Source organism: Misgurnus anguillicaudatus, chromosome 22 (genome assembly GCF_027580225.2).
Source record: "Misgurnus anguillicaudatus chromosome 22, ASM2758022v2, whole genome shotgun sequence".
Lineage (NCBI taxonomy): Eukaryota > Metazoa > Chordata > Actinopteri > Cypriniformes > Cobitidae > Misgurnus > Misgurnus anguillicaudatus.
Window position 1 is genome coordinate 35278495 of NC_073358.2, and position 21519 is coordinate 35300013.

The 21519-nt window shown below is 37.7% G+C and overlaps 1 protein-coding gene across 1 annotated transcript in view; it reads right to left on the reverse strand.

The window, feature by feature from the left end:
- tacr1a (tachykinin receptor 1a) overlaps nt 1–21231 on the reverse strand; it is a 42522-nt gene extending 21291 nt beyond the window's left edge. Inside the window, exons 1-2 of the mRNA XM_055199223.2 lie at nt 20390–21231; nt 13422–13616 (exon numbers count right to left, since the gene is read on the reverse strand). Of these exons, the coding sequence (XP_055055198.1) occupies nt 13422–13616; nt 20390–20793 (599 nt within the window). The 5' untranslated portion in view covers nt 20794–21231. The remainder of the gene's footprint in view (nt 1–13421; nt 13617–20389) is intronic.
- Between the last annotated feature and the right edge of the window lie 288 nt (nt 21232–21519).

Below are 21519 nucleotides of genomic sequence, written 5' to 3' on the forward strand. Positions count from 1 at the left end.
ACGCACACAGACGATAGAGGAATGCATCAACAATTCTTAGTTAAGTTAATAACATATTTTAATATTGCAAATGAGTAGACTATTCCTTTAACATGGTTGCTCTGGTGACGGGAGTTCCCCCTACAGTTAAAAAGAACCAATTGTCAATCGATAAATACTGACTCTGTACAGAGTGGCGTGAGGCGAACCTATATGCATATGCTGTCAGGTTTAATTGTAAGTCAAAAATATGTTGTTTAATTGTGACTTAAGCAAGCAATTTTAGAGATATTCATCTTCTCCATTCAACTAAATAGGATTTTAGTCTTGCATGACTGACTAACTAATGCAAACATGCATGACTTCCCTAAAGCGACTTTGGTTACACCAACAAATGCAATTATTAAAGGGACACTCCACTTTTTTTGAAAATATGAAAAATGTCCAGCTCCCCTAGAGTTAAACATTTGATTTTTACCGTTTTGAAATAAATTCAGCTGATCTCCGGGTCTGGCGGTACCACTTTTAGCATAGCTTAGCATAATCCATTGAATCTGATTAGACCATTAGCATCACGCTCAAACTTTTTTTTAAATGTTCCATGTCAGCTGTGGGACATACAAATAAGTAGGCTGATCATTACGACATCAAACTTAAATTATTAGTCTACATAATTATCCTTATGTCTCTATCTTGTCATCAAACATTCAAAAATGCTACATTATGTAAGTTGCATAACTGTAATTCTGACATGCCTACATTTGTTTCAGCATTATACATGAATTAAGACAAGGACAATTTCTGCCATGTCGTTTATTGGCAAACAACTCAAACAAATGTTTTTATTAGAAAAAGAATACTGTGGAATTTCGAGATAATTTTGTTTGTATGTGTCTTTTCAAGAACAGAAAGATTGTTCGGGATTTGAAACGCATCCCTCTGTGTATGCACTTTTGGCGCCTCGGGAAGAAGATGCAGCATAAACACTCACTCCACATAAAGTGAAAATTTTGTTGTTTTTCATTGCTTTACTCCCCAAATGTATTTTAATGGACTGCAGTATAAGACACAGTAGCGCAACTCTCTCAAGTTTATCCATCAAAAGTTTTGATCTTTGAAGGGCATAGGGATAATCACGTTTGATTGGAGTTGGACCGGACACATTCAACCGCATTTGTGTCTGTGCATACAGAAAATTGCTTACTTTAGTGCCTTTTTGTGGTTAAATTGTTTAAAATCACTTAAGTGTTAACATATGCAAGCCTTTAAAACACGTGCAAATGATCAACTTTCACCCTATTTAAATTTGCGTATTAATCCACGAATCGCATGCGAGCTGAACCATGGGTCGTGATCTGTACGGATTACGGATCAACTGCAATCCGTTACTCCACTAATTAGTATTAAAAAAACAAACATCTTTAGATACTTGGTAGATATAGATACCTCTTATGATTAAGCATTAGAGACTTGGGCTTGAGTAGGCACAATAGGGTTCTACACAAATGCCACATAGGTGCTAAATGGCACTTAAAATGGTTCCCCTATGATTTCGAGCCAGTGAACCACTTTTAGTGCTATTTAGCACCGTTTGTTTTAAGAGTGTACACTGGACTTTATACGGAGACATCTGAATTAACCATTGTAATTCAATATAATACAGTTTTTCTCAGTCGCTTTGGTACATTTCTCAGATCAGAATTGAAATTCTCAAAACTGCTTGTTCAATTCTCACATCATTGTGTCACTTTTGCACATCAAAAAAGCAGTTTCTCATTTCTTTGAACAAGATGCAAATGCTTTGGTACATCCATGCAAATGATTATGTACAATTCTCTGCTTTTTCCTACATTTTCAGTTGCTTATGTCATGTTGATCAAAATGTATTATAATGGGTCTCTGTTGAATAGTCTCACCCCCCACAACATTTAGGCATTAGTTCACAGTATAAGTCTTTACATGCAAAATGGTTGAACATGTTGAAAATACAGGATATGGTCAAACATATTTCTATATATTTCCATTAGACATTTTTTCTAAATCTGTCTTGAATTGGTAAATTGCTCCCAGGTGAATCTTGACTTTCTCTAACAGACAGAAACGTCCCCAGCAAGCAAAAACCGAGACGTTGAAATGACTGCTAACTACCCAATATAGTCCGGCAATGAGTAACCCACTTCTACCCTAAATAACCTTGAATTTGGTTACATGCCATTTTTGCCAAAATAACTTGAAGATGTATGATATTCCAACATAAGCAAAGTGTGTTCAAGGTGTTTGCTTTAATTTCTTTTACATGTTCTAAATGTATATGCATCATCTATTCTTGGGCTATGGTTAGACATCTTTTAGACATCTATCATGTTCACATTTCTACTTTTTTTTTCTCTTTATGCTATGCAGTGCTTGCAGTGCTGTCTTTATCTTTCTTTATGTCAATGACATGGTTTTTCAATGAATTACAGTACAAACAGTAAAAGCGTAAATGTAAATTTTGTCAAGTCTCTTGCAATCAAACTCCCACATAACTTAGACTAAGTGTAACTTACAATTTACAATACTTGTCGTCAAAACTGTAGCCATAGTTTACATCAGAACATTCCTCCAGAGTAAACTGTTATATTGACAACATGACTAAACAATTTGACTCTCTTATCCGTACACAATGACACAATGACTTGTTATTCTGATGGCACTGACATGTTCATTGACACAGATATTTAATTTTGAGAGATGAACTAAGTATTTTGAGTAAAAGAGTGGCTTTTGCAGGTTATCCATGATGTTTTGCTATTTGTACAAATTGTTTTGAGAAATGCACTTACTGTTTTGCAAATTGTGAGTATGATTCGAGAAATGTACCAAAGCGACTGAGAAAAACTGTAATAGGGCCCAATCTGAAATTGTTTCTTTAGAAAACAAAAGCTTTGTATAAATAAATTAAAATTTGAATCTCCTGTTTTTACAGTTTACAAAGCAAAATTCCATTATGGAGAGAAAGTGCTATTTCTTCTGTGGATTTGGAAACTAAATCAACATTAATTGCGCACTTCCTTTATGAAACATTATATTGGTTAAGTGGCATAGTGCGGTCGTACACTATTGAGTTAATGAGAATGCCATATGTCAGAACACTAGATCAATTCATAGTCACAGGTAACATTGAGATGCAGCACTACGCCAGCTAGACTGACTCCATTCAGCACCAAAAACAAATGTGTCTACTTATGACAAAGTAGCTGACAGAAAACTGCTGCCAGATTTGATATCAAACTTCCCATGATTCCAATCTTTTAGCTTTTGAACTCTGTTGGTTTATTTTCCCTTATGAATAAACATTAAAGAAGACTGTCACACAGCAGTAGCTAATAGTTATTATTTCAGCACTATGTTTAGAATGGCACAACACTTCTATGGTTGTCTACAGTGGCCTGGAAAGGCAAAAATAAATTACAATGGTAAATTACTTATTTACAAAATTAAAAACAAATTTACACGTTTTTTTTTATCAAATTTACAAGTTTTTTAACAAATTTACAATGAGCGAACAAAATTACAAGTTTTAAAACAAATTTACAAGTCTTTTAACAAATTTACAATGAGTAAACAAAATTACAAGTTTTAAAACAAATCCACGTTACAGCACCATGTAAACAAACTCGTCACGCTTCCCCGTTTCAGTCTATGTAACCCCAGGAGCAAACGAACAATGCAGTCCTGATTAAAAAGTTTGAAGCACCCTCTCGTGTTGTCTGTAATCTAATGAGAAAGTCAGTGAATTATTTTGATAACTGCCACACAAAACGTGTGCAACTCGGAAAGCTAGCCTTAGCTAACTAAAACTATTTCACTTACCTAAAAATAAGGTCCAATATCCCTTTAAGTCACTTCGGAAGTGATGAAAGGTTATATATTATCACTCCCTTTTCGTTAATAGGATGTACAGCCTAATACACAACATCGCATTCACAACTCTCATGTGATTCACGGCGATACTTCCGGGTTTCTTCCCACTGGAGGCTCGGATGCGTGACGTCAGCGTATTGTACCTACCGTTTCCGTAATAAATGTACATTTGTTTTAAAATGTGTAATTTGTTCGCTCAATGTAAATTTGTTAAAAAAACTTGTACATTTGTTCGCTCATTGTAAATTTGTTGAAAAACTTGTAAATTTGTTCACTCATTGTAAATTTGTTAAAAAACTTGTATATTTGTTCACTCATTGTAAATTTGTTAAAAAACTTGTACATTTGTTCACTCGTTGTAAATTTGTTTAAAAAAACTTGTACATTTATTCACTCATTGTAAATTTGTTAAAAAACTTGTACGTTTGTTTAAAAAACTTGTAAATTTGTTTAAAAAAACTTGTAAATTTGTTTTTAATCTTGTAAATAAGTAATTTACCATTGTAATTTATATTTGCACCTTGAGGCCATCGTAGTTGTCTACTCTATACTTACATGTGAGAGAAAAATTAAGAGATTGATCAATTGCTTTTTGAATGCCTTGGAGAAAAAATTAAATAAAACCACTTTTTCGAAAATCCAATCCAAACCTTTGTGGCTTTTGGCAACCGCGACACAGCCTAGGTAATAGTGGAAGACATTTGTAGTGGAGGTAGAAATTGGCAATTATTTTATTCAAATCTAACCCAGGAATGCTAAAAGTATACAACAAGACTACCACAAACAAGACAACCAGATGGAAACCTAATTACAAAACAAATAAAGGCTACACTTTCTCATTCACACCTCCCCATGTCCTCTAGCTTTGCCTAGATCTTGCCCAAAGCTTAAAGGGGGGATTTGAGAAAATAAATGTTCTTTTAAGATTCGACTGCTTTGATTTGCTTTTGTTCCTTGTGGATTTAGAGTCAAATAACAGAAAAACAACAGCAAGGGAGAGAGTACATCTGATATGTGTTGGACTAGGTGATTATAAGTTATATTTAGCCGTCCTTTATTTTCCCAAAACTTAATGCGGTTGCCAAATGTCTGTTGTATTATGGCATATTGCCTAGGTTCTTTCAGACACAAATGATGTGCCAGGATTTGTCGGCTCTATGCCTTATCATGCCTCATTACAACTAATGCTGCTGCCTCATTCCGTGGAGTAGCGTATTGCAATTAATAAAGATATCCAGAAGTTAGTTATATGTCTGAAGCACTGCCGGTTCTTCTCACCGGGGTTTCGTGGCCATTTGCAGAAATAAGTGCTGTACTGAAAGGACTCTGTCAGAATTCTGATTGAGCTCAATTTCACCCCTTTCTCTCACAAGCTTTCCAAAGAGAAAAAGAAAGAATCAGCCTGCGGCAAGCTTCTGGGTACCCGAAAAGAATCTAGGTTCCAGGCTGGGCAAACCAAAACAGACCGGCCACATGCTGTTAGTAAACTGTCAATCTTGACGTGGGGCGGGTAGAGAATTTGTTATCTGCGAACTGCTACAGTATCAAACAGAGCGAGATGCCATTAGGTTTAGCATGCGGTCTGAGATGACACCACAAAGCCCTGTAGATTTTGTTTTCATGCTTCAAGGCTAGGTTTACATGATAATGATGTGGTAAAAAAAACGTTTGAAAAGGGTGTCATGTAAATTTGGTAAAATGTGCTTTTATTCAAAGCAACTTACAAGGTATACATTTTTTTATCAGTATGTGGGATCCCTGGGAATCGAACCAAAGGCCTTCCAATTGAGCTATAGTCGATATAACCATGCATGTCTGTATGTAAAACGGGCTTTATTGTTTGTGTGCTTGTGCAATATGATTGGCTGTGCACCCTGAGGATGGATGGGGTAATGTGGGTAAGATAATACACAGCACAATGTTGCCCCATCTTAATGCCTCCCATTGAACAATTACATTTTGGGGTTTGTGTCAGGGTCTGTATGTTAGAAAAAGAGCAAAGTTTACCTAAATGTCAATGTGTATGTGTGTGAACGATACGTGATTAGCGCAAAAAAAGTGTGTCAGTCGGTAAACACAAGCATGTGAGTTTATGTTACAGTATGTGTGTGAACTTTCACACACTGGGCTATTTATACTGTAGCATGTGTCTTATTATAACATCACAGCGAAGCATCGAATAAGAACTGAAGTGTCTGCTGTGCGACGCTCGATACCCTACACTTCATGAGCTGTTCAACTGACCTGGTGTCAGTTTTAATCAGACTCATCTGTTATGTTAACACGAGACGAGTCCCATCTCGATTTGGCACACTTAACCCATCTGCCCCAGTCATTATTGCTTCATTATAAAAATAATAGGCGCTACATGTATTTAGACACGGATAGCGTAATGCCGTAAGCACGCTATCAATAGCTGACTGAAAGACAGTGATACTCTAAAAGTGTAATTACAACAAGAGCATTAGGGTGTTTGATAATAAGGGTAGTTCTTTAATAACCAGTTCATTCAAGTGAATGAATGCTCTATTACCCTAAAAAATGCTGGGTAACCCATGGTTTGGTAAAATATGGACAAACCCAACAATAAAGCTATTTTTAGGATTGTGAAATCAGAAATAGCTCCTGAAAGAGATACTCGAGCCAAATATCAAAATAACCCCATGATTTACAATCAGAGATACATACACTATATTGCCAAAAGTTTAGGGACCCCTCCAAATCATTGAATTCAGGTGTTCCAATGACTGCCAAGAAAAAGGAACTCTTAATGCTTCATCATACCAAGACATTTTGGGCAATTTCATGCTTCCAACGTTGTGGGAATAGTTTGGGGATGGCCCCTTCCTGTTCCAACATGAATGTGCACCAGTGCACAAAGCAAGGTCCATAAAGACATGGATGAGCAAGTTTGGTGGAGAGGAACTTAAGTGGCCTGCACAGAGTCCTGACCTCAACCCAATAAAACATGTTTGGGATGAATTAGAGCGGAGACTACCACCGAGGCCTTCTTGTCCGACATCAGTTTAACATTACAAATGTGCTTTTAGAAGAATGGTCAAAAATTCCCATAAACACTTGTAGAAAGTCTTTCAAGAAGAGTTGAAGCTGTTATAGCTGCAAAGGGTGGGCCAAGTCCACATTCAACCCTATGGATTAAGAATGTGATGTCATACAGGTTCATTTGCATACAGTATAAAGGCAGGTGTCCCAAAACTTTTGGCATTATAGTGTATGTCCACCTTATGACCTTGCGATTAATGCGAGAGTAGCGCTCGTTGCCATGGGTACGCTGCACAGTCCAAGATGTCATCGTTACCAGAAGCTAGTTATTATAGTTTAAAATCTAGATCTTTTTCTTACAATATCACATCAATTACCCGCAAAAGACATTTGTTAAACCCTTGGAGCCGTGTGGATCACTTCTGTGAAGGATGGAGGCGCTTTTTTTGGCTTCAAGAAGTTGTTCCCTAATCCTTGTTTTTTCCCATTATAAGCTTAGAAAAGCAAGGGCATTTACTAAAATAACTTCAAATGTGTTCGTCTAAAACAGTGTTTCCCAACCCTGGTCCTCGGGCACCCCCTCCCAGAAAGTTTTAGATGTCTCCTTATTAAACACACCTGATTTAACTCATCAGCTTGTTAGGGACACGTCTTTACCATTTTGGAAGGAGGCTGATGAATCGAATCAGGTGTTTTAAATAAGGAGACATCTAAAACTTTCTGGAAGGGGGTGCCCGAGGACCAGGGTTGGGAAACACTGGTCTAAAAGATGATGGACATATATATCTTGGATTGCTTGAGGGACATCATGAGGAAATGTTTATATTTGGCTGGAGTATCTCTTTAAGGAGCTATTTCTGATGTCATCATAACCCTTAAAAATAGCTTTATGGTTGGGTTTGTCCATATTTTACCCAAACAACTCAACATTTTTAGGGTAGTAGAGCATTCATTCACATTCACCAAAAAACAAATATTCTGTGCTCATTTACTCACCCTCAATTTCTTTTAACCTTTTTTTTTATGAATTCAGTCCATAACATCATGTATGTGTTCAGTATTTTCATTTTTGGTGCTATACCTTATAATAATATAAGAAATGTTCGTGGGCTCTATCATATACCTGACCCAATGCAGCGGCACGACGCAAGTGTCTTTTGCTAGTTTCAACCCGGCACAATGATCATTTTCACGTTTAGCCACGTTGTTTAAATAGCAAATACATTTGCGCCCATAGGCGTTCTGGTCTGAAATCGAGGTGTGTTCAGGCGCGTTGTTGGCGCGTGGCTATTTTTGAGACAACTAAAATAGACTACGCCATTGACCAACTAAAACCTGGTCTAAAGTCTAAGTCAATGGCGCAATATTGTTTTTGTTATTTAATGAGCGCGTTAGTAATATGCGCCTATAAACGGGACAACAACACGGGTTTGCTTATAACACACATGGATGCGCAGCAGCACAAAAACGCTTTTAAATATGAAAGATTAAAGGATTGAATGTAAAAGATTATTATTGAGTCTTTGGGACATAAATATGAACGGTGTAAAGAGCTGCTACACCTGTAGCCTGGTAAGTACATAAATGCTTTGCTTTAAACAAATGCATCTATTTTTAAATGTTAAAAAAAACATGGCACTGTCCGAGTGCTGAAACGGCTCTTCACACGTTTGTAAATTCTTTATCTCTTCTTTGTTACAAATAAAGTACAGACCTTTTCTTGCATAATTTTGCTTATTATTTTATGAGATTACAATGATTATGTAGGATATCATTTACAGCAATTTAAAGCTATTTTTACTTCTATCACTGAAAGACAACGATTTTTAAAGGCTTTAATAAAAATAAAAATTTCAATAAAAATTGAAAACAACACAATTTTTTAACATTATTCTTAAACTGGTGGTCTTCTTTCTCCGCTTTACAAATTCTGCTTTCTAAATATGGATTTGGCATGGTGCCAGGCACAACTGGCTTTTAAAGGGGATGAGAACTGAGACTCTCATTGGTTTATTGCACGTTACGCCCAAAACACCCATTACTCATTAGAAGAATAGGAACAACCCTTTTAGACCATGCACTTGGCGCATAAACCATTTTTCCCGTCGTTAAATTATCAAACAACTTTTTATTTAGAATGAGCTGGTGCGTATAAATGTTGGTGAGTTGATATCGGTATCAAGCACAAACAACTTGCTGTGCTTTAATGATCTCCCACTCAATGGATCTAACCTCATGTGGCTTTGAAGATGCATATGCCTGTTTTATTTCCTGCGTGCTCGTGACAACTGTGATGTTGTTGTTAGATCTCACCTAAGCTGCGAAATATAGTGAAATATACTTCAAAGCGGAAAATGGATCTGTTAGCTTCTATACCCCCTGGTTGAAACATCAGCGAATAGGCTTGATATCACAGCTCAACTGCGGTGTGAAAGGCAGCGTGATGGAAGACAGGAGTTTGGGGGAAACGTGAAATGAGTTTTAGGCAGTGGGAGACAGAGAAAGAGACAGAGAGAAATGGTGGATTGCTTGAAGGAACATGTCTGGTGCTTCAGAAGTGGCCTCCGTTACTAACTAAGGGAAAAAAGCGACCACTTTTCACTGACAGCGGTAAAGGGAGTGAGACGAAGAAATATAACAAGCACACCGGGAAGATATGAATGTTTCACAAAACAGAATGTGGGTGAGATATAGGTAGAGCTAAAAAACGGGGGGTTGAATAGTACAAAGGATCCAACAAAATAACAGACATCAGGGGGAAGATGAAGTAAAAGTAAGACAGTGGGTAGTGTTTGAGGCAGAGGGTAAAGCCCAATTAATGATCCAGCTACGCTGTATGCGTAGGCTGTGCATAGCTCTGTGTTGCCTGAGGCGCACTTTCAACAAAAATTTAACAACGTGTCCATTCTACGCGGACTGTTAGCACTGTGATTCGTCTGCTAGAACCCCTCCTGTTAGGTAAAAAAAAGATGTAGTTTCATGGCCAGTAAAATGTAATTTTGACAGGTGTGGCAAAAAGCTTTAGACCCTGGTGGATGTTCACAGCTAAAGCATCTTACAAACAAACAAAAAAGAATTATTCGACTTGCAGAGTTATATCTACTCCTAACAGACTGAACCCTACATTATGTCAGCCTTGTGTTTCTTATACTACAGCACTTAAGATTAGACATCAGAACTTTAAATTAACAGAGATCTGCATACAAACCAGATTTTCAGATCAGTAGTCCCACTATTTGGAAGATTAGTAGTGATTGGTGTTTGTTCTTGTAAAGTCATTGTATTTAGCCGTGGGCAAGATTTTCAATTATGTTGGCTTTAATGGTCTTTAACTTTTTTATTCTCTCTCTTAGGACCATGGTGTTCTTGTGTTAAATTGTTAGTTTACTAAAAATACATTTAAAATGTGTAGTTCATTTACTCACCCTTAGGACATCTAAGATTGATTATCCCAGTCTCATGAAATTACGTACCTATAGTCAGGTAAATTTTTGATTCTTTTTTGTGATACTGTCACGAATTTCCGTGTTTTTTTGTGATCCTATCACAAATTTCTGTTTACATGTCATTGTCACGTATTGGTTACTCAACTGCTTTTTCCTATTTTAAAACCATTGTTGCTTCAGTTTAGGGTTAGATTTGGTGTTTGCGTTAGGATGTCACTTTAAGTATTGGTTTATACTATTTTTTTTCAGATTTTTAAACCATTGTCATCTGGCGTTTGGGTATGGATGTCATTTTATGTAAATCTATCCCTAAATCAAGCTGCAATGGAAAGAAAATAGGACAAAACAGTTGAGTAACTGTGCTTTCATACCGCCACTGGCGAGGGCGTCAAAATGGCCGGAAGTCATTCATTTTCAATGAGTTCTGCGGCAACCAATCGGAAGGCAGAAACTTCCGCTTGAGAGGATTCCAGAGAATGCATTCGAGCGTCAGAGCGTTTATTACGGTACATTCACGTCGGGCGAAAACCTTAACACTTGACGGAAGGCTTGTCTGAAGCGTGGCCAACAGCCAATCACAGTGGCCGCAACCTATGCTCCGGTCTTCCATAAACGTAACTGGCTGGCTCTGCCTGGTTATTTGCATAAGGCGATCTGATTGGCTGACGCATGCATTGCTGCTTGAAAAGTTGAGAAATGTTCAACTTCTGCCGCGAGCAACAGCACTGACGCGGCGCCGACGGATCCACAATTCAGTTTGGCAACGCATGACATCACCCATTAAAAGTGAATGGGAAGCGTTAACGCTTACGCCCTGTGTGAATGTACCCATACACTTTATCTATAGCGTCGTCGGCAGAGCAGTCAGAGCTTTTATTGACGCTCTGACATGTAAAAAGAACAGTAACCAATACGTGAACAATGACATGTAAACAGAAATTCGTGATATGGTCACGAAAAAAAGAATCAAACATTTAAGTGACTACGTATAGGACGTAATTTCGTGAGACTGGGCTGAGTTGATGTTGTTTCTTCAGTAAAACAATACTAACTATTTTTACTATTTTTCTAAACTATTTTTAACCAAAAACAGGCTCCTTGATAATTCAGCACCACTAAATTGGATCATAGCTTTATTATACTAAATGTGCAGTAATCATGTTTCTTTGATTCTTTTCATTACTATTTGTAAACCATGATTTTATTACAAAAACATGATTTAACTATAGTAAGCCTTGATTAAGTTTCATAAGGACATAAAATTACTTAGGTTGCAGTCCAAAAAGCAGATATACAAGGAACACAAAATTAATCCCCACAGCTTTAGGTAACATATTGACGTCTTGTGAAGTTGATATAACCATCGCTTGATGCAAGAAAGTAACATAACATTGTTTACAACATTATCATTAGATTTGATTAGAATTCCCACAAAGTTTCAGAAATGCTATGAACGTTTGGCAGAGGCTGTAGAATAGAGGTAATAATGTTGCAAATAACTTTCAGTTTCTTGCACAGACTGATCGATCCACTTTACAAGACCTCGTGTATATATCAAGAGCTATGGGGATTCATTTTGTGTCGCCTGTTTCTGCTTTTTAGACATGAAACTGTTTTGACATTTTATGAATCACCAAGGACCACGGTTTTAGCTAAAAATCTTAGATGGCCTGGGGTAAGCCGAAGTAATCGTTTAATTGTTCATTTAAATAAAGATTGATGCTAAAGGTACTCTATTGTTATAAAACTCAACACTTTAGGGAAACGCACATTTTTTGGTAACTCTGAAACCCCATTCACACAGACCTTTGGTCCCAGAAAATACCCGTAAAATTGCCAGACAAGCGTCTGTGTGAACACAAACTCGTCTCGTTAATGTTCTAAGATCGTTGCCGGAAAGAGGACCTAGTCAGATACACGGATAACCCTCTGTGTGAACAAGAAGCCAAAAGAATGCCGTAATGGGCGTGTCGTAGTGAGGACGCGCGCGTCATCACAACAAAAGTTATGGTTCAGCTCTTTAAAACGAGAGATAACATCCATATAAACATTCACCACGAGAAATGTTGCAAACTAGATTGATGCAGTTATCAGGAAATGATAAATGAGACGCATAAACAATGACGCACGTGCCGTAGTGTGGACGCGCGTGTCATGGCAACATGAAGTTGGTTCAACTCTTTAAAATGAGGGATTTACAACATTCACGATGAGAAATGTCAGCAAACTGGACTGACGCAGATATCAGGTAAGTTAGCTTGTTACTTACTGCGTTGAAACGGAGATCATTCAGCAGCATAAAAGAATATCGGGTCACGTGCTCATTTGAGCTATAATAAATGAAAATACCCGCGCGTCATCCCAACAAGATATATCGTTCAGCTCCTCAAAATGCAGGTTTAAATGCATATAAACAATCACGATGAGAATGTCTGAAAACTGTATTAAAGCAGAAATCAGCGAGCTCGTCATATATCCACTCTGAAGCTGAGATCATTCACCAGCATTAGAACGGCGCGTCACGCACTCCTTTATAATCTTATCATAAACAAAAATGCACGCGAGTGGTTCTTGGAGAGAGAAATAATATATAATATGCAAACTTCAGACGCTGCGTAGAAGAGAGGGCGGGACTTTCAATAGGTCACGTGTCTTTTCGGGACCATCAGATGCTGGGTAATTATGGCAGTGTGAATGAACAAAAAATGTAAGGATCCCTGAAAAATCCCGGATGCCTGTCCCGTGTATTTCACCGAATGTCTGTGTGAAAAGGGCTTGAAAGGAAATATAACCAACAATATACTGAAGACTGGTAAAACCTGTCGAGCTGATTGGCTAAACCTTAATGTTTACAATGATTTTATTGTAAATCTGCATTGTATGGAGTGAATCGATTATTATAAAAAACTATCATTTTAAACCCCAGCCCTAACCCCAATCCAAAGGGGCGAAGCAAATTGTGGTGGAATGTGGTAGTAGTTAATCAGAATTAGCCACCTTATTAAATAAGTACGAATTGCCATGAGATTGCGTTAGCACCACAGATAATAATCATGCCTGATAAAAAATTATAAGTGAGATATTTACATCTTTTTGAAGTCCAGGAGTGTGTACTCAGGCCAGTCGATGTAGCAGACAACCCTTCCGGGCAGCTTTTCAATATTGGAGTAGTAGTACTGGGGAAAGGCCAAGAGAAGAGCCAGGACCCAGATCACTGCGATGATCACCTTCGTCTGGGTCGCAGACATCCTCTGCTTCAGGGGATGGATGATGGCCATGTATCTGTGGGAGAGCAACAAAATCCTGTTTAAAGCTTTTAGAGAGTTTATTTGGAACAATGCTTTCATTTAATAGGTTCTCGCAAGCCTTGACAAAGAGTTCAGATCAAATAAATGGTATTTGTAACCAATTTCGCTTCACATTTTACAAGGTCTTTTATATCTTCTACTATACAAAATAGCAGTGCTTTCTTTGCAAAAAAGAAGGACAAGTTTCTGTTGCCTTAGAAAACCCTGGTGTTAAAAATTAACATAATCCGTCTGCTTGTGGGTTTAACTCAATTCACATATTTACTTCAATTAAAGTCACAGTTATTTGTGATTGTCATTCACACATCGCAGGCCAGGCTTTGCTGGAAAGCACTGCATTCGGCTATTTCCACTGTCAACACAATGGTATCATCCACACCAACAAATCTCTGCCCAGCATTCAAAGATGTGTTAAATCTCCTTAAATCATTTGTCCAATACAAAGGTCTATCACAAAACAGAATAAGAAAGGCCAGACAGTAAATCCCACACACACACATTTTACACATTTATTGAGCATCATTTATATTGAATTTCTATAAGTCTTGCAGACTGTAAAAAAACAAACACGTTTATCATTTTGGCTGTACTCTGACAATATGAACCCTGTAAAAACAGAGAGGATCTGTTCCAGTCATCAGTTATATGGACAATGAATATATACGTGTGATTGAATATCTTCATTCATTTATGTGGAGCACAAAGACACAATGTAGAACTCAGTGTACCGTACTGCTTTGTGGGTTTAAAGGCAAATGTAGTAAAAGCGAGACATTAATTTTCCCCTATGGAAACTGGGTTAGGTGAGCTTTTACCCATTTATGAGCTGACCACACAGCTTTGCTACACACACAGTGGCTTTTAAAACACTCAGATGCTAATTGCCTCATTTAACTAAATTACTTATCGGACCGCAGACTATTTCTTACAGTACATCACAAGTAGGTCACTTTTGTTATGGCTTTATATCTTTTCTATTGAGTACGGTAACAATCTTTTTTGTGACACCCTCCATCCTGGGGTTCAACCACTAAAGTACAGTGTTAGAACAATAATATAAAAATGTGTACCTCAACTGTTACCGTGACATTACCCTTTAAAAGTCCTAATATGCACTGTTATGCATTTGTTACCAGTTTGGACTTTGAGATACAGTACCAATATGTATACCGCTGAGGTACTAATATGAACTCTTAAGGTGCATTGCTTTACCTTTTTAAAGGGTACCGCCCCAGTGACAGTTGGGGTACATATTTTGAAAATTTTTCCTGACAGTGTACGATGCACCGAAATAACTAACTAGTCAGTCATGATTGTTTTCCAAAAGCATAGTACTGTAATTTTGTCAGACATTTGCTGTTTTAACGTTGATGGAACAACATACACTCTAAAAAAACAAATGGTGCTATATAGAATCAAAACTGCTGCTTTGGATCGTAATCATAGAAGAACCGTTTTTAGTGCCATATAGCACCGGTGAAGCACCAGTGAAGCACCTGTGTAGAACCATATAGGGGCCATATAGAACCACTATAGCACCAAATATGGTTCTACATAGCACTATATGGTTCTACACAGGTGCTTCACTGGTGCTTCACCGGTACTATATGGCACTAAAAACGGTTCTTCTATGATTACGAGCAAAGAACCACTTTTGGTGCTATATAGCACCGTTTGTTTTTAGAGTGTAGTTTATGACATCACATACTGTATATGTTGGAATAACAACATTCAATAATGTATGAATTATATAAACAAGCATCTGAAGAGTATTTTTCTCATATTTTTGATCTCCCTTATTTGGATTTATTACCTGATGTTTCATTCAGTCCCATCGCTCTTTCGTTGCTTCGGGTTACGCGGTGTACTAAAGCTTACACACTCTTCAAAAGCAGCATTTTAATTCTCGAATTAAATTAAAAGACATACATTTTCATTTGTATTTATTTGGAAGTATGAATATACAATCACCTAAAGGATTATTAGGAACACCATACTAATACTGTGTTTGACCCCCTTTCGCCTTCAAAACTGCCTTAATTCTATGTGGCATTGATTCAACAAGTTGCTGAAAGCATTCCTTAGAAATGTTGGCCCATATTGATAGGATAGCATCTTGCAGTTGATGGAGATTTGGGCACGAAGCTCCCGTTCCACCACATCCCAAAGATGCTCTATTGGGTTGAGATCTGGTGACTGTGGGGGCCATTTTAGTACAGTGAACTCATTGTCATATTCAAGAAACCAATTTGAAATGATTCGAGCTTTGTGACATGGTGCATTATCCTGCTGGAAGTAGCCATCAGAGGATGGGTACATGGTTGTCACAAAGGGATGGACATGGTCAGAAACAATGCTCAGGTAGGCTGTGGCATTTAAACAATGCCCAGTTGGCACTAAGGGGCCTAAAGTGTGCTAAGAAAACATCATTACACCACCACCACCAGCCTGCACAGTGGTAACAAGGCATGATAGATCCATATTCTCATTCTGTTTACGCCAAATTTTGACTCTACCATCTGAATGTCTCAACAGAAATCGAGACTCGTCAGACCAGGCAAAAAATGTCCAGTCTTCAACTGTCCAATTTTGGTGAGCTCATGCAAATTGTAGCCTCTTTTTCCTATTTGTAGTGGAGATGAGTGGTACCCGGTGGGGTCTTCTGCTGTTGTAGCCCATCCACCTCAAGGTTGTGCGTGCCATGTTGTAGCTTCACAAATGCTTCGCTGCATACCTCGGTTGTCATGAGTGGTTATTTCAGTCAAAGTTGCTCTTCTATCAGCTTGAATCAGTCAGCCCATTCTCCTCTGACCTCTAGCATCAACAAGGCATTTTCGCCCACAGGACTGCCGCATACTGGACGTTTTCCCTTTTCACACCATTCTTTGAAAACCATAGAAATGGTTGTGCGTAAAAATTCCAGTAACTGAGCAGATTGTGAAATACTCAGACCAGCCCGTCAGGCACCAACAACCATGCAACCCTCAAAATTGCTTAAATTACCTTTCTTTCCCATTCTGACATTCAGTTTGGAGTTCAAGAGATTGTCTTGACCAGGACCACACCCCTAAATGCATTGAAGCAATGTGATTGGTTGATTAGATAATTGCATTAATGAGAAATTGAACAGGTGTTCCTAATAATCCTTTAGGTGAGTGTAACTGTGCGACATGTTTCTTGCTTATTTTACTTAAGAGTGCGATTTATATAAATATGTCATAAGAACAGGGAACTATACGAGAGCTGTATGATGGTTTTGGAAACACCCGAGTCATCGAACTATGCTAATAACGAAGAACTTTGCTAATAACAGAACTTGCGATCATAGTTGGCTAACGATGCTTTTGGGAAAGCACCCCAGATCGGTGTTAAGCAGAGCTCTTGAAATGATCGACTGGTCAGCAAAATGACTTGGCAACTTCTGCAAGGTTGCTGTTGGCCTCCCGTTTTCATTAAGCATTTTTCATTATTTGTATAGAGTTTTATGCGGAGTTAATTTTTGGACCCGATAATTGCCCCACTGGGATATCCAAACGGCTTTGACATAGTTTTGCACTTAAATTTTATTGGTCTTTCTTTTAATTAGTCTCTAACTTGACCTGTAGTCTTAACATTCACAGCTGCTCTTCATATTCACAACCTGAATAATGATCATGTAACTGCAGAGATTTTATGCATAAAATGTAGTTTTATAATTTATTTATAGACGGAGACCAATTATTAAGCAACTGTGTCCTTGTTAGGACCATTGTTGAAAACATTAAATATTTTACAGAACAATGCCATGTAAAAATAATTCAAGGAGTAGTTGACTCAAAATCTGTATGCTATCCAAACTCATGGAATTAAAAAGGTGATTTTTTATAGCACCCCCTCCGCTCTTTCATATAATGGATGTAAAAGAGGAACATGAATACAAGGTTATAAAATTAACCTTTTGTGTTTCACAGAAGAAAATACGAATTTAGAGCAACACTCAGTTTTGAATATCAGTATATTTCATCTGATTTTATTACACAGACAATGGTTAAACCTTACCATCTAAACCACCTACAGATGCACACCCCAGCTTACATATGATGGACAATCCGATTGTCTTTTGCATGAATGCGTTTTCAGTCTCTCTAGTCATTCTCACTTAAAGTCATTTTGCTGAAAGACAACATAATTACATACAATGCCAGCGAAGATTGGTGACTAATGAGAAAATGAAAATGGGCTCATGGCATACTCTCCAGCGGGTGAAGAGGTCAGACACAACAGCATCAACAACATTCAAGCACATCTGTCTGACATTAGACAAGCTCAAGGCAACAGATCATGAGCCTCAACAGCACCAGGGCTAAACCAATAAGAGCAACAAGCTATAGGGGGATCGAAGATGGACAGTGTGGTTATATAATTCGAAGCTTGCGGTGCTTTCCTTTCAAATTTAGCTTTTGTCCTGTAATTTCGTTAGGAATCTTATTTGTTTTTTATTATGTGTGTGTTGGGGGTGAACCTTCAGGGCATAATATTTATTTTTACAGAGACAACGTGAAATACAGTTTTAGCTGAGGGAGGTTAAATAAATGTTGATTAAAACCGGGGACCATTATTTGTGTTTTTCCAGGCAGTTTCCCTCCGAGTTCCTGTCCTGTATGGACAATTTCAGACAGTTACCAGTTTGCCCTTCTAGCAAATCTCGCACAAAGTCGCTCTTTAGCAATGCTGTCACAGATCCTCATCGGGGTGAGTGTATGAAACCGAGAGAGATCTGAACAAGTAAGAAACACCCGATGGGTGAGACAGGTGAGAATGTAAGATGTTGTACTTGGACAAGACAACAGATCTTCTCTCACTGCTATTAGAGCATGTAACACAATTACATCACAGACGACAGGACAATGCAAGCGACAGCCAGGCTGCTGCTGGTGACCGTGAGGCAAAGCAATAATGACTCAACCGCAGCAACACAGCTGAAATCTGGGCAAAGAAGAAATAAAAACCAAGGTACTTGGAAGAGCCTGTATTGCTATAATCATGCATAATTGACTATAGAGTGAATACAAATTCTTGCAACCTATAAGGCAATTAAAGAGAAAAGTGTGTTCGTAATTGCATATCCTTATAAATAAATACCTCCCATGCTCTTGGCTCTGCTAATACTTAATGTGAACTGCTTTTATGTTTTGGCTTCTTTTGTTGTGGCTCCAGCTTGGACCCGGTGGTTTAGGTGTTTTACACTGAATTGTCAGGAACAGACTTAATTGGGTATAATTTATTTTTTCAATCTCATATTGGCAGATATTATTCATTAGCAATTCATGGAAATTGCATAATGGAAGTCACTCAGATTCTACTGAAATAATCAAAGCCAAGAACATCCAAACAACTCAAGGTGACTATTAAACGCTAAGATAAATCAAGGCATCAGTACGATGTTTATAAAACCCATGATTAATTGGCGGTGTATATAAAATACGTAGTCTAGACAGAATGTGATGTCGGCTAGCTTTGCTCAAATAAATCTTCACTGATAAATGATCCATTAGTGCTCTGACAGGTATTTCCTCAGTGTAACCCTTACCCATCTCTCCTATAGGTCTCTGAGGTAATAGAATACAAAAAGACAAGTTCATGTTTATGTTTGCAGGAAAAAAAATATATTTGCTGTGTCAAAAGGTGAGGGACAGGAGGTCTTAAGAGGGATATTAGGTTGTACATTAACTGATATCTTTGGCATACCCCTGCAGCAACACTTATTATCACTGATAAAATTAAGTTTTCAACCATCTAATACGTAATATAAAAGAAAAATAACCTTCAGTCTAAGCTCTGATTATTCATTATATGGAGCTGAAAAAACAGCATATTTATTATGCATATTCATAAAAAATCAACATTACATTATACATTTTAGGCATGATCATTTTAAAAGCAATTCATAGTGCTGTACTTAACATTGTTATTTATTATGTTGGTAACATCACTACTTTTAATATTGCGAAACTTTTCACCACTTTCTCCACCCATATGCAGTAAAACAGGTGTGCCTGTAGCTCAGTTGGTTGAGCTTGTGAAAGCAAATTTTAAATGTTATAAGAGTAAACATAAACAAATAAAATGTCTATAAATAGCTATTATTTGCGGCAATTTAAGAAATTGTTGCAAAGGTAATGGCTTTGGTCCACAGAATGTCAGAAAAAAGGTACAAAATTGTACCTTTATCTGTTGCTGGGGTTGTACCACTTTTTTACCTTTATGGGTATACAACAAATTAAAATGTTGTACCTTTTGGGGTACAATATTATACCCTAAGGACCTATTCTACCTTAAGGAACATTTTTGTACCAGTTAAATTTTAGGGGTAAAAAAGGGGTTCCTTTAAAGGTACATAATAGATCCTTAATGTACAGTAATGTGCCCAAAAGGTGCAACATTATACCTGTAAAACTGTATCTTTGGGTACCACCCCAATGAAATGCCATCACTACTGAATGATTTGAAACATTAATTCTAAAGCAACATACATTTTTTTATATTAAGCCGTCTCTCTGTATCGCACCATTCTGATGAACAAAACGTTTAAACCTGGAATACAAGTAGATTTTTACCACAAGTCTAAAGAGAAAATGAAATTGTTCATATTTTGTCAGTTCTAATTCCAGGGAGGCAGCCAATGGGATGTCTTTCACATTACCTCAGACAGGTAATGTGAAAGTTTATGCATTTTCATGTGTGAACAACTGTGAAGATGAAACTTACCTGTCGAGCGCAATCGCGGTCATTGAACATATACAAGCGAAGACTGCCGCTATTGGAAAGAAGTTGTGAAATCGGCAGTAATAAAGCCCGAAATACCACTCGTTATGAACTGCGTACACAAAGTTTATAACGGTGTTAAATGCAGACATGGACGCTTCAGCAAAAGCCAAGTTTACAAGGAAATAGTTAGTCACTGTTCTCATACGTTTGTGCGCCAAAATGATCCATATAACCGTGATGTTGCCAACCACAGACACGACGACAATTGTGCTGTAAGCCACTGCCCAGAGCACTATCCTCCAGACTGGTTGCACAAACTGGTTCCAATATATATCGGTTTCATTTGCTGTAAAGTCGTCTGTCCAGTTACTTGGCAAGTCAGTGGAAGTGATGAGCGGATCCATTTCTTTAGGAAAATAAAACTAAATGTGATTTAAATGTTACGAGGTTTTGATATGATCTGGTATTGATGTGCAATCTTTCATATTCCCTTGTGAGTAAAAAATCAGAAATCCCACTTTAAATGGTTATCCACGGCGCAAAAAGAGTTCAAATTAGTATTCCGGAGTTGTGTTATCTGGAAAAAGATGGAAGAATCCTCAGTTTTTTCTGAGAAGACGAGAGAACAGATCGCAACGGCTCGCTCCTTCACTTTTCCTCATCACGAGACCAATTTTAGCTCTTGGTTACACACCTCACTCCTCAGAGCGAGCGTCGCTCCCAAGCGCTCAGCGCGTGCCAAAAGAGAAGTCGCGCGCTTGAGCACAGGCGCAGATGCTGGAAGCACGAGGTTTTAAAAAGAAAACAATCGTCGCATCTGTAATCATTTATCTTTTTAATACGATATATAATTGACATACATATAGACTGAGCACACCAGGTGTCCAATCGAAGATGTTTGGTCGCGCATAATGCATAAAGTTGAGGAAAATGAGAAATGTCTTTGTGACACGAAATTTGATTCATCTAAATATAGCCTGGGCCTGTTATTTAGAGTGCACTACGCATGCTACAGAACGCAGGTTGAGGTATATTTGGTTCTTTCAGGCATGACACGCGTGGGAAAGGTACTTGTTTTTAAGCCAAATGCTAAAACAAGTTGTAAAAGTTTTTATATCGATGATGACTGT